The 14,611-nt window shown below is 44.9% G+C and overlaps 1 protein-coding gene across 6 annotated transcripts in view; it reads left to right on the forward strand.

The window, feature by feature from the left end:
• TULP4 (TUB like protein 4) overlaps nucleotides 1–14,611 on the forward strand; it is a 287,119-nt gene that overhangs the window by 245,887 nt on the left and 26,621 nt on the right. For all 6 annotated transcript variants that reach the window (XM_054491059.2, XM_063666777.1, XM_063666779.1 and 3 more), the window contains 2 exons: nucleotides 9,248–9,472; nucleotides 10,557–10,791. In XM_054491059.2, the coding sequence (XP_054347034.2) occupies nucleotides 9,248–9,472; nucleotides 10,557–10,791 (460 nt within the window). The remainder of the gene's footprint in view (nucleotides 1–9,247; nucleotides 9,473–10,556; nucleotides 10,792–14,611) is intronic.

Consider the following 14,611-nt stretch of genomic DNA (forward strand, 5'->3'; position numbering starts at 1 on the left):
CTGCTGGATTCGGAGGGATGGGAGTCAGCGGTGGGTCTGCGACAGCGGCAAACAGCAGTGGTGGACAGCAAGCGAAAGCTCAGCTCGAGCCTTAACAAACAGGGACCAGAAGAGTGCAGTTGCAAGATTTAATAGAGTGAAATAGAGTGAAAACAGAGCTCCCATACAAGGAGGGGACCCAAAGGGGGTTGCCGTTGCCGGCTTGAATGCCTGGGTTTATATCCCGATCCTTGTCCCTCCTGCTGTGCTCTCAGGCAAGAGATGATTGGCTATTTCTTTACCTCCTGTTTTTGCCTAATTAGCATTTTAGTGAGTTCTCTGATTGGTTGGGTGTGAGCTAAGTTGCAAGCCCTGTGTTTAAAGGTGGATGCGGTCACCTTCCCAGCTAGGCTTAGGGATTCTTAGTCGGCCTAGGAAATCCAGCTAGTCCTGTCTCTCAGAACCATTAAAGGAAATATATCAAACAAGAGAACAACAGTTGAAAGTAGACATGAAAAATTGGATTTGGAGGTTTTAAGGTCAAAAATGGTCTCACTAGAATAGTGATAGAAGTCACATGGTAAAAGATTTTTCGTTCATTCAGTCATCTTTATTGAGCCATCTGTATGCCAAGCATTGTTCTAGGTGCTGGAGATACAGCTGTGACAGCCAAAATAAAGAATTGGCAACTAAGCAGCTAGTGAAGAAGTTGAGGCAGCACATGTAAACTACTGTTTTGACGGGGTTTGAGGGGAAGGCAGAGAGAGGATGGTAACTTGAAATGGAGAGGCATGACTGTATTCATATACAATTTATAAGTCTTTGGGGAAAAAAGAAGAAATAAGGAAGCAAGAAAAAGAACAGCAAGGGACAAGAGCCCAGTGCAAGTTGGAAGATGTGGGTTTGAGGGCAGTAGGGAGGTTTAATCTGGAAGAGACAGAAAGGAAAGAGAGATTGTAGAAAGAGACAAAGGATTTTTAAGTAAAGGAGGGAGCTAAAGCACACACACATTACAGGACAATGCCTGTCTTCTCAATAAGCTAAAGGCAGGATGAAAAGCACAAGGAAGATTCGGCAGGAGTGCCATGGAGTGCCATCCACTTGCCATTCCGGATAATAAACTTAAAGTGAGAGTCAGTGATGTCCATGCCTTCACTGTAATCCTAGAGTCAGTAGTACCGATTGCCTAAAATTAGGAACTGGAAAGGTGAGTGTAGTAGCAGGGCCAAGGAGTCGAGGGAATCTAGGAAACTGCTAAGGATACTATGGAATTGGGCAGCCATGGCATCAGTGGTTAGATACTTCAGGACCTGAGGCTAGGAAGTGTAAAGTCATAGAAAGACATGTTCAAGAGGAGGTGATACAAACAAAATGGGAAGTTGTGGTTGGATAGGGACTTTAAATTTCTGTTTTGGAAGTGAAGTCATTCTGCGTTAACCCAGGAAAGAGCTGAAGTAGAACAGAGTTAAGGCCATATGTATGAGGCCAGGGCATTGGCAAAACAAACATAAATATTAGAGTTCCTGTGGATTTGGGATTGAAGGAAGGAGAGATTACCTTGATTCTATTTGTGTCCCCACTGCCAGTTCATTGCCTAGAACATAGTAGGTACTTAGTAAATCTTTTTTCAGTGGGTTTATGGATGGACTGGTTCCCCTTCTCTGTAAATCCTCGGGGTGCTTAACACCTCTGGCATGTATTACACTTTTCTGTCTACTTGTCTTATTTTCCTGAAGACAGAGGCTTCCTTTTTCTGACCAGTGCCTAGACTGTAGTAAAGGTTCTGTGGCCTTAACCATTGCAGAAGTTCTCATCAGCCATCACATGAAACTAACATGGATCGTGAATTTAAACTGTTTGAGCTCAGGAATAAGAGAAAAGGCCCTGACTGATCTTCCTTTGAAGAAAGATATCCCTACAGTACCTCAGCATTTCAATAAATTATTGATTCTTTTTTTCATTGAGGGTCCATTTCAACCATTGAAAAAAGTGCCTCAATAATAGAAAGTTAAATAATGATGCCATTAAAAATCAAGTACAATATTAATTATATTTAGCACCAGTTTAACTCTTGTCTAATGATTCTAAAATCACATGTGATCTATGCTGTGCTATTCAAGGAGTCCAAAGGCAGGGACATTTTTATAGCAGGAAGGAAGTTAGGCGATTTATTGGACTGCTTATAAAAAGAACTAAATGCAATTTAGATTGGATAATGTATTTCCAAGTTAATTAGATTGTAGGTTATTGCGTACAAAGCCATTGCCTGGGACGAACTTGCAGCAGCAGCAGCTTTAAAATTGATTCTCTTGATTTACTTGTAACAGCAATGCTTGTGGCTGGAGCTCTTCTAAGGAAATATGCTATGATTTATTTTCCTTTCTGTCCTACATGTTGTAATGTAAAATTCTGTAATTTATCTCATTAGCTGTTATCTGTGACTCTCTATATATTCTTGCATATCTGAAAATACAACAGGTTTTTAGAGTTAGCACTACTGACTGAAGTTTGTAGGCTTCAATAATTTAGGCCCAGGTTTTTGTTTTGTTTTATGGACTTCTGGCATTGAAGGCCAGTGGAGAAGAGGTCACCCTATATTCTGTAAGGTTCAGTTGTTGATGTGATACTGGGTAAAAAATTAAGAGAGGAGAAGGTGGAAAAAATGGGTATGGGAATTTAAAAATCAAATAAGAGATTGCATGTGTGATCGTGGACTTCTGTACTCTTGGAGGCGAATCCTATAGCAAAAATAGACTTGCATTCTTTCACTTAGGATTAACTCTGCCTGTTCTGCTGAAGTTGCCCCTGTTGTGCTTTTCCTATTTTTTCTTGTAAGTAGATGAAAAAGTCCTTCATGGGTCTTGTCTGCTTACAAAATACAAGGATGGTTGTGTTCTTTTAAAACTGAAATTTGGTTGACTGAACGCTGAACTAGCTTTTATTACTACAATTTAGTTGGTAGCCAAATCATTATAACTTTGTATGCAAAATTGTCTGCGGCTCCAACCAACGTAGTTTGACGGTGACCGATCACCAGCTTGGTCTGTTTTTGTTTGTTTGTTTGTTTGTTTTTAGACAGAGTTTTGCTCTTGTTGCTCAGGCTGGTGTGCAATGGCGCGATCTCAGCTCACTGCAACCTCTGCCTCCCGGGTTCAAGTGATTCTCCTGCCTCAGCCTCCCGAGTAGCTGGGACTACAGGCATGTGCCTCCACGCCCGGCTAATTTTCTTGTATTTTTAGTAGAGACAGCGTTTCACCATGTTGGTCAGGCCGGTTTCAAACTCCTGACCTCACTGATTCTCCTGCCTCAGCCTTCCAAAGTGCTGGGATTACAAGCGTGAGCCATAACATGCCTGGACTTTTTAAAATTTGTTATAAACGGAGTCCCACTGTCTCCCATGCTGGAGTGCAGTGGCATGATCATAGCTCCACTGTAGCCTCAACCTCCTGGGCTCAAACGATCCTCCTGCCTCAGCCTCCCAAGTAGCTAGGACTACAGGTGTGCACCACCACACCCAGCTAATTTTGAAAATTTGTTTTGTAGAGAGAGGGTCTTGCTATGTTGCCCAAGCTGGTCTTGAATTCCTTGCCTCAAGCAATCCTCCTGCCTCAGCCTCCCAAAGTGCTGGGATTATAGGTGTGAGCCACTGCACCTGGCCCTTCATCTGTTTTAAAGTGAACTATTTTGCGCATGTTTGTACAGACATAAAACATTTCATCCTACTAGGTGCATTTTCTTCAAGACAGATCACCCATCCTTCTTAGGGAGAGCTACAGAAAGAACAAACAAAGGGTGGAGAGGGAGGCTGGAGAGCCTCCAACTGTCCCAGGAATCTGCCTCCTTGGTGGCCGGGTAGCCAGTCCTCAGCCCAAGGCCTCCCTCAGTCATCAGAAACCCTGTGCTGGCACTGCCTGGTTTTCCCTGTCCAGGACCAGTGTAGTTGGTTTTTGTTCCTCCTACATTTTCAGAAGACCCTATCCAACTCAGTGCTATATACAAAAATAGTAATATAGTGAGGAAGCTTTCAATTCCAATTAAATAGATTCCTCCTCTCAGCCAGGCCTCTGCTCAAACCACCTCCAGGGCAGCCTCCCTGCTCCCTCTCTTCACAAAGACCCCCTTGCTGTTGCTCTGGCTCTCCCTCAACACTGTTTTTACTTCATGGAATTTCACTACCTCACATTATCAGGCGGTTCCTGTCACAGATACTGAGATACAGGTTGAGTACTCCTTATCTGAAATGCTTAGGACCAGAATTGTTTTGGATTTCAGATTTTTTTTTAATTTCAGAATATTTGCATTGTATCAGGTGAGCATCCCAAATCTGAAAATTCGAAATACTCCAGTGAATATTTCCTTTGAGCATCTTGTTGGCACTCCAAAAGTCAGATTTTGGAGCATTTTGGGTTTTAGATTTTCAGATTAAGGATACTTAACCTGTATTTATTCTCTCCCTGCCACGCCAGGATGTAAGCTCCACAAGGGCAGAGAATGTATTTGATTCATTGTCAGTCCCCTTATAACTAGCATGGATCTGTCCATTTGTATACATTTAGCAAATATTTATCTAATGACTAACAGCTCAGTAGATAAAAAAATGATTGGCTGGACGCATGGCATGTCTTGCATACTAGCAGGAGGAGAGGTGGCAGAGTAGGGAACGGGCACCAGGCCTTGATTGCCACACTCCATGGTGGGAGGTGAGGCAGGGCCGGCCTGCTCCTTTTCCTTTCCAGGGCTCAGCCTCAGCATTGAGGGGGAGAAGCCAGAGGAGAAGCCTGCCCTCCATGGGCCACTCGCCTCCAGCCCTGTGGCCTAGAGTGTGTCCTCTCCAGCTGAGCGATGGTTCTCCCTATTCCACCAGACCCACACTCCCTGAAATGCAGCTCAGTTTCTTGCACTTTTGCCTCAGATTTAGACGTGTAAAATATGTGAACCTCCCTATGCAAATTAAGATTTGAATGTCATCTGCTTCACAGTTCTAGCCATCAGTTCTAAAAATAGTCATTTTATGGGATTTGAGAAAGAGATTAAGACCACAAACTTACAATTGAGTTTTTCCCTAGCAGACAGCAGCTGTTCAAACACAACGTGAATCTGGGAGCTTTGAAGAGCTGTGCTGTTCTGCTGCGGCTCAGCCCTGTAGGTGGAGGTTCTTAGGGAGGAGATACCCTCAGCATGGGTGAGGTCTGTGGACCTGCAGACAGTGTGTTCATGTTCTGCCATCACCCATGAACCTAGAGGACAGAGTGATGGAAATTGATGATTGTGAGGCAGCGAAATCAGGACTAGCATTAGTGAACGCCCCACCCCGTGTCTGTGGCCACGTGCAGTTAGCGCCATTTGACTCTTGTTCTTGCCAAAACTACAGAACATTTGTAGTGAGGGCTTTATAGGCTGGAATACCAGTAAACAGCCAGGGAAAAATTAACACCAGCAGAAATGTGACTTTTAAAAAGTAAGATGACCTGTTAGGGACTTTCTGTGGACTTACAGGGGTCCTGAGAAGTCATACCCTGCTGCCTCACTTCTGACCAAACAGTAATCACAGTCATTCATTTCCTCAGGTCCGTGATGACTCAGAATCTTCAGACAAGAGGGGCAGTTCTTGTTATCTGTCACTCCTTCCCCGTTTTTCTAGCACAGCCTTAAACATTATTATGGCAAAGGTACCAGCGTTTATTTTGCTGCTTTATCATCTTACATGGACTATATGCTACACAAACTAAATTAAGTTAAATCAATGTGTCCGCGCCCCACCCTCCCCCAGAGTAAGTTTTCACTGACTTGGGCAAGTAAATGAGTGCTGCACCCTAATTAATTTAATATAAATTCCTGTGTTGGTATTCTTGTCCCATTCTTAGAAGAGGGGATTTCCTGGTAACATTGCCCTAGATAATAATTATTCCTTTGAGACCCTGCAGGCCTCACTTCTCCAGACTAAATAATTTCAGCCAGGTTCTAATGTTCCATCCTTTAATCTTTCGAGTCTTCTCACTCCTACTTGGCTGAGAATTCTAAGTTGTCCGAGCTAATGTGCTACCTGGTTTGGAGTCACACTATCCTCCTTCACCTTCTAGATGTGCCAGTGACTGTGTTCTGTGTTCATCCAACAATGCTACCTGGCTAATTACCTGTGGGCTCTTTTCTGCTGTGATGAACCCCGCAGATCATTTATTTATTTGCTGTGTAAACAGCCTGTTTCTCTTCCTGTTTGCCTTATCTATAGACATGGTTGGTTTATTTCTGAGTAAAGCAGCCTTGACCAAATGGACTAAGGGGCCATTTGGGGCTCATGATTTTGTATGTAATTGACAGATGGTTAAATTTTTCAGTGGAGTATTACACATTCTTTAGGCCGTGGCATCAATATGCTGGCACTTCAGAGAGTCAGCACCATGTAGTAAGATAAGGACCGGCAGTGGAGTCGGGGAGGGATGAGAATCACAGCTCTTCCACCATTTATTACTATAGCGAGGTACCTAGCCTGCCTTAGCCTCTCTAACCTCATATGTTAGATGAGAATAATGTTATTCATGTGGGAGAGTAGAGCGGATGCAGTGAATTCACGTATGTGAGCATTTGATGTGCTTGCTGTTGGAATGTAGTTTTGCAGACAAGGTTGTTTTTGTCATGATGGGTGGTAATCATATATATAAAGGTAACAAAGCTGATTTTCATCTAGTTGAAGGTCTGTGTGAGTGGTTTAAGTTCTTGGTACAAAGATATAAGAGACACATACTTATGATAATTTTATATAAAATATGTCATCAACTGTTATACAGAGATAGTTACTATGAAAAGCAGAACTAGGAGGGAGGGGGACAGAGGATAAATCCAGAGTGTCTGCCTTTCAGATAGCTGGACTAAAGAGGAATGGGAAATTAGGGGGAAGAAATGCCTGATGTTTCTGCAGCCAGTCAGGTTGTGCTCATTGAAAAGTGTTTTCCCCAACAACCTCATTAAAAAGTGGGCAAAGGACATGAACAAATACTTTTCAAAAGAAGACATACATGCAGCCAACAAGCATATGAAAAATGCTTAACATCATGAACCATTAGAGAAATGCAAATCAAAACCACAATGAGATACTATCTCACACCAGTCAGAATGGCCATTATTAAAAAATCAAAGAATAATAGATGTTGGCATGGTTGCAGAGAAAAGGAAACGCTTCTACACTGCTAGTGGGAGTGTAAATTAGTTTGGCCATTGTAGAAAACAGTGTGGCAATTCCTCAAAGAATTGAGAACTAACATTCGACCCAGCAATCCCATTACTGGGTATATACCCAAAGGAATATTTGTTCTATCATAAAGACCCATACATGCATATGTTCATTGCAGCACTATTCACAATAGCAAAGACATGGAATCAACCTAAATGCCCATCAGCAGTAGACTGGATAAAGAAAATGTGACACATAAACACCATGGAATACTATGCAGCCATAAAAAAGAACAAGATCATGTCCTTTACAGGAACATGGATAGAGCTGGAGGCCACTATCCTTAGCAAACTGACATAGGAACAAAAAAACCAAATACCATATATTCTCACTTCTAAGTGGGACCTCAATAACAAGAACACATGGATACAGGAAGGGGAACAACTTGAGGGTGGAGAGTGGGAGGAGGGAGATCAGAAAAAATACCTGTCGGGTACTATGCTTATTATCCAGGTGACAAAATTACCTGTATACCAAATCCCTGTGACACACAGTTTACCTATATAACCTGCTTGTGTACCCCTGAACCTAAAAGTTAGAAACAAAAATAAAACCATTTTTTTGGTGACTTGAGCTCTAAGTTATGAATATTGTCTTAGGGGGCTCGGGTAAAGGGACAGCAGCGTATCTTTAAGATTAAGCATGATTTTGTTACTAATAGAGCCTCTGTCCTAACCTGTACTTTTGGGGGTTGACGATAACCAGAGTAATTTTTCTGTGCATTTTCTGTGTGTTGGTTTTCCCTGTCTTCAGCAGTGATTATGTATTTCTGTAAGTTAATAGGCCCCTTGTGTGGGGCCTACCCCCTGTGTGGAATCATCTCATATGGAGACACATCCTGGAAGTGTCCCAGAAGCCCCTAGACTTGAGTTTTCCAGACTCCTTGGCCAACAAACGGCCCTCCCTTGAGGACTGTGGCCATCACCCCACCTGTGACTGCCTGGCATCCTGTGGTAGAAAGGGAAGATGAATGATCATCAGCGCTCCATCTGTCTGGATCGGAATGAACAAATCTCTTGCTGCTTCTCTGTCACGACCCTTCACCTTTCTTTCTCCCTTGGCTAGATGGCACCCCTGAGCTTTGGATTTTTTTTTTTTAATTAAGAATTTTCTAACTTGCATATTTGCATTTTGGTCTACCTTTTCAAAGACAATGATGGCCATGACCCTAGCGAGGCTACCACAGGAACCGTGTTCTCCTCAATCACCTTTCCAGAGAGCTTTCTTTCCCTGCACTGTCATTGCCAAGGGAGGCTGAAAATGCAGTGACTGTGGGTTATATACTGTGATGGCCCCAGAAGGGCTGTGACTCCATCACCTCCTGTAATCCTCACAGGGTCCCCACTTGACTCATGAGAAAAGGGGGAGGCTTCTAGGGGTTATGGATAGTCCCCAGGTCACACAGCTGGTAAGACCAAGTCCGTTGTTGATTTGATTCTGGACAGAAGGGAAGGGCCATCTGATCTACCTCATCACCACCTCCCCAAGCCGTGGGAACCACCCCTGGGTAATTTGGGGATCTAGATAACCAGCCCTTCAGTAAGGAATGTGAGTTACTGCACCACAGGTGATTGCCCCTACTAGTAGAAACCTTACTACCCAGAGCTCAGTTGGGTTTCATGACCCCAAATTAAATGAAATATAATACAGGTAAACAAACTTTATAAAATTATTCCAGTGCTTTAATGCTCTGGCCTGGGGACCTAATTACTTTTATTTTATTTTGTTCTATTTTTTAGATGAGAATCTCGCTGTATTGCCCAGGCTGGTCTTTCAGCCTGGCCTCATGCAGTCTTCCCACCTTGGCCTTCTAAAATGCTGAGATGACAGCCTCATGCCACCACGCCCAGCCTTCTAGCCAATTTTCAATAAACATATTGAATTTTCATAATATAGTGTCTAACATTCTCTACTGTGCTTTTAAAACCAGTATTCTCAAAACAGCTTATTTTATTTTGCTCGAGACAAGTGTGCATTATCCCTTTTTGCTTCCCACAAGAGCAAAAGCTTAAGCATTGTCTTCCCTTCACTTCCTGCCAGCGCCCCATCATCTCCATCTGCTGGGGTCACCGGGACTCGAGGCTGTTGATGGCATCAGGACCAGCCCTGTACGTGGTGCGTGTGGAGCACCGGGTGTCCAGCCTGCAGCTGCTGTGCCAGCAGGCCATTGCCAGCACCTTGCGTGAGGACAAGGACGTCAGCAAGCTGACTCTGCCCCCCCGCCTCTGCTCCTACCTCTCCACTGCCTTCATCCCCACCATCAAGGTAAAGCCCTCCACCCCTCCCTCTTCCTCCTCCCTCACCTATGCTGGCTCCCCACACAGCCAGGGCAGAGACAGGTGAGGGTACCAGAGCGAGCACATGGGGCCATGTGCAACTGTGCAGGATCCTGTCATGTGCTGCCAGGTCTGCAGTCTGTCCAAGCATCGTGATCCATGTCCATGAGAGATTTGCCCTTTGTGGTGGCTATTATCTTTCTCATGGCAAAGCTGGTATTCCTTGACTTCTGTGTCCCTCTGATGATCAAAGGAGTGACCATTATTCAGCATTTCCTATATACTAAGCATTGCACCAGTTAATTTTTAGAAATCTGTCTTGTTCAGTCCTGACTTCCTGACAGATGCCATTATTTGCATTTAAGGAAGCAGGAAACAAGTTAGGAGAAGTTAAGTAACTTGCTCCCTAGCTAGTTAGGGGGACAGTCAGGATCAGACCCACCCCAGTTCTAGGGCCTGCTCTCGGCACTGTGCTGAGGAGGGCCACTCCAGCCAGCACTCAGCATCAGCCACCTTTTATACCAGTGGGAACTCTAGAAGGTAGCATGTAGAATGCATCTGCCAGTTGCTGTTCAAGTGTGGGTCCCCCTAACGTTGGGTTTTCCCAAGTGGTTCTCTTTTATATTCTGTCTCTCTCTTCTTGTGAGTAGCAGACCCATTTGTTGGTTACTTTTTTCCTGAAACATCAAAGTTTTAGAATCTGTTGGGTTTTGGTTTTTTTCCCCAAGTTGCCTTACACTATTGATTCTACACGAGCAGATCTCAACACCGGTGTATTATATAGCACTGGAAAATACAGGTGCCCAAGGCTGCCCCTGTGGATCCTGATTTCATTGTCTGATGTGGGATCCTGGTTTAGATATGCTTCGAAAGCTCACAGGAGATTCTCACATGCTCATACCATTGCAAACCACTGTTCTACACCACATAGTTACCCTCTCCCCAGGCTCCCAGCCTGTGCTCTGTCTGGAACAGAGGCGTTTTTAGTTGGCCTGCGCCCGTGCCCACTCTCTTTCCCCCTCTCTCTGCCTCTCTGGAGTCCTAGCTCTTCCTTTGCTTCCTGTATCCTCCAGCCTCCAATTCCAGATCCGAACAACATGAGAGACTTTGTCAGCTACCCATCAGCCGGCAACGAGCGGCTACACTGCACCATGAAGCGCACGGAGGACGACCCGGAGGTGGGCGGCCCGTGCTACACGCTCTACCTGGAGTACCTGGGCGGGCTTGTGCCCATCCTCAAAGGACGGCGCGTCAGCAAGCTGCGGCCGGAGTTCGTCATCATGGACCCGCGGACAGATAGCAAACCAGGTGGGCCCCTCGCCCGAGGGACTGGGACCTTGTTCTGCTGTGGTCGTGGGCTGTTACGCCTTACACCCCATGCAAAGAGAATGTCTGCTAATTAAATGTGAGCCTGTGGGGGCTAGTGTGGACCATCCTTGAAGTTACGACATTTCTAGAATCCCATTGAAATGAACAGTTCTCTAAATGTACTTTTTGACAGGTTTTTAATCATATTCCATGGGCAGTGGATAGCTGGGCAGTGGATAGACGAACCATCGGCTGTCAGGCAAGGGGAAGCTGGCGCAGGCCTCCTGGGAGTGAGGGTTTCCTCTTCACAATTACTGAGTATTCATCGAGTGCCTTCATGTAATATTGAGACAACTTGAAAATAATAACAAGATACAGTCCCTGCCCTCCCAGAGTGGATGATAAAATTAAAATCAAACCTTCAGCCTCCTACCCCTCCCTAGTCTACTGTTAACTGCTTTTTACCTGATTACTAATGACAATTTTTTGCTCATCCATAAAGATGTTGGTATGAGTCACCCTTTTCTTCTAAAAACCTTTCCCTGCAGTGATTTTCATTGCTCAGTTAATGTATTCAAGATGCTCCCTGCACACCTCTCTGGGATCTTAGATTGTAAGCTTCAGAGGGAAGGGACTTTGTTCTTTTTTTGTGCCACTTGGTGCTAGGCTAGTGTTCGTGCACCTGTCAGTCACTGCCAGCTTAGTCTGCCACCTCCCTGTGAAACTTTGCCCATCACCTACAGCAAAACAAACAGCACGCTTAGTCATTGTGCTTCAGACTCTGCCCCGCTGAATCCTGTGGGCCTGGGGGGAGAGAACAGTCGTCTTTGTGCCCCCAGTGGATTTGGATTTGTTTTCATTAGTTCATGCTTCCTCTCGCCACTTCCTCATTCCAGTTTACTCTCCTGCCCATTATTCTGGTCCCTGCCTCTCATTACGACCTGGAGCTAGCATGACCTGTGGCCCGACCAGTCACCCCAAGTCACAGTGTGGTGGGCTTGCTCACTCTCAACTTGTACTCAGCGCTGTACACAGTTGCCCCACCTCTGCCTGCCAGCCTTCATTTGTTCAGCATCAGCAGTGACACTCTACTACCCCTGCAAAACAGCAATACCACTTGTCAATATTAGATATTAGTCCGTTTTTTCTGTCTTTTGACTCATGTGACAAGCTAGTACCAGGAACAAAGAAAGCGACTAGCAGAATTGGGGCTGGTAGTGAGGCAGACTGAAAGGAGGGAGAGGACAGATTCAGGAGGAAGGAAGGCACAGTGGGAAAAACAGGAGAGAGAGAAGCGCATGTTCACGTGGGAGGGAAACGTGGTTTCAGGGAAAAGGAGAAGGGCCACCGATGGTTAGAGATGACTGGGGTGGGGGCCGTGGGACAGGCCCTGAGCCCAGGTTTGCAGCAGGTGTTCTCGCTGATGTCAGTACCTCTAAGATTACTCCCCTGGGTACAATTTTATAAAATGTGTATTGAGATTAAATGTTGACGATAACTTAGGTGAAGAGCTTATTTCCTCATGTGTGCATAAATTCTTCACTGAAGAAGAGGACGGACAGGAGGCTGCTGTGGAGTGCCCAAGGACTAGGCTTGCTTGAATCTGACCCAACTACCCCAAATGCCTGCTCTTCCTTCCGGTTCATGTTTATCAGCTCGTATCAAACACAGACCCACTCATCTGCACACAATCCTTTGAGGGAATAAGATGTTGTATTTTTATAATTAAAAGAATTAAAAGCTATAAAACAAAGCACATTGACAGATATTTAGTCAGTGCCTACCTTGTGTGGGGTACTTGAGTCTCCTGCTATTATTAAGTAATACCAGGTCATCTCTGCTTTTAAGGAGTTTCTAAACCCTTTTGGGTGATAAGACAATGTATGCACTTGAAAAGTTTAATTAAAAAGTCAAGATTTAAATACCTGATGACAAAAATAGAGGATATGTCACAAGGCACAATATGGCTAATTGCCACCTGAATGGCATATACAAACTATTTCAGAGGAGGAAAAGAGTCCCTGACATTGAGAAAACAGGAATTTCTTTTTTCTTTTTATTGGGGGGATGGAGGGACAGGGTCTTGCTCTGATGCCCAGGCTGCAGTGCAGTGGTGCCATTACAGCTCACTACAGCCTTGACCTCCCAGGTTCAAGTGATCCTCCCACCTCAGCCTCCTGGGCAGCTGGGGCTACAGGTGTGCACCACACTTGCTAATTTTTGTATTTTTTGTAGAGACAGGGTTTTACCTTGTTGCCCAGGCTGATCAACTCCTGGGTTCCAGCATTCCTCCGCCTTGGCCTCCCAAAGTGCTGGGATTACAGACATGAACCACTGTGCCTGTCCCCGAATTTCTTATCATTAAAAGCTGATTAACTCATTGAGGCCGCCGTATCATTGTTTCTCAAAATGTGTTCCGTGCACCACCACCTCCATGCAAATCACCTGGGATGCTTATTTAAATACATGTTCCTAGGCTTACCCTTAGATTACGATTCATTAGGGCTGGGGTGGGGCCTACAAACATGTGACTTAATGGGTTTCCCAGGTGATTTTTATGCACTAAAGTTTGTGATCCACTGTCAAGTGACTTGGCAGATATGTTCCTCAAAATTACCAGTGTGTATTTTTATACCAGATACCATGAGTCCCAGTAATTTTTTTTTTTTTTTCCAGACAGGGTCTCACGGTGTCTCCCAGGCTGGAGTGCAGTAGTACAATCATGGCTCATTGCAGCCTTGAACTCCTAGGCTCAAGCAGCCCTCCCACTTCAGCCTCCAAGTAGCTAGGATCGCAGGTGTGCACCACCACACCTGGCTAATTTTTTTATTTTTTAAATTTTTGTGGAGGTGGGGGCTCCGTGTGTTGCCCAGGCTGGTCTCACCTCCTGGATTCAAGATCCTCCAGCACTGGCCTCCCATAGTGCTGGGATCATAGGTGTGAGCCACCATGCCCAGCTGCTTCTCTCCACCACCCCCACCCATTTTTTTTTTTTTTAAAGAGGCAGGGTCTTACTCTGTCACCCAGACTGGTGTGTAGTGGTATGATCATAGTGCACTTTTTTTGTTTTTTATAGAGACAGGGTCTCACCGTGTTTCCCAGGCTGGTCTTAAACTTCTGATCTCAAGAAATCCTCCTGCCTTGGTCACCAAAGTGCTGGGATTTACAGACATGCTATTCCACCTGGCCCACACATTTTCTAAAGGAATCCTTAGCCAGAGCTTGCTATAGACTGACTTGTGTTCCCCTAAAATTCATATATTGAAGTCCAGACCCCCAATGTGAAGGTAGGACATTTAGGGGAGATTAAGGTTGAAGGAGTTCATATGGGTGGGTCCTGATCTGATTTAGTTACTGGCCTTAAAGAAGAGAAGGAGAAAGAGATCTCTCACCACGCACGTGCACCAAGGAGAGGACATATGAGGACACAGCGAGAACACGGCTGTCTGCAAGCCGGGGGCAAAGCCTTCACCAGGAAGCAGGCGTTGTCACCCTAACGTTGGGACTGCTCAGCCTCCATAATCGAATGGACCAGTTATTTAGTGCACGCGCGCTTGTGTGTACACACGTGTTCGTGCATACGCACATGCATAATACTGGTTTTGTTTTTCTGGAGAACCCTGACTAATACAGATTTTGGTTCCAGGAAATGGATATTGCTGTAGCAAATCTCTAAACATGTGGAAGAAGCTTTGGAAGTGGATAATAGATATAGGCTGGAAGAGTTTTGAGGTGGATGCTAGAAATACGGATGTTAAGGGCAATTCTGGTGAGGTCTCAGTTGGAAATGAGGAACATACTGAAAACTGGAGGGAAGGTG

The sequence above is a fragment of the Pongo pygmaeus genome, chromosome 5, assembly GCF_028885625.2.
Source record: "Pongo pygmaeus isolate AG05252 chromosome 5, NHGRI_mPonPyg2-v2.0_pri, whole genome shotgun sequence".
Taxonomy (NCBI): domain Eukaryota; kingdom Metazoa; phylum Chordata; class Mammalia; order Primates; family Hominidae; genus Pongo; species Pongo pygmaeus.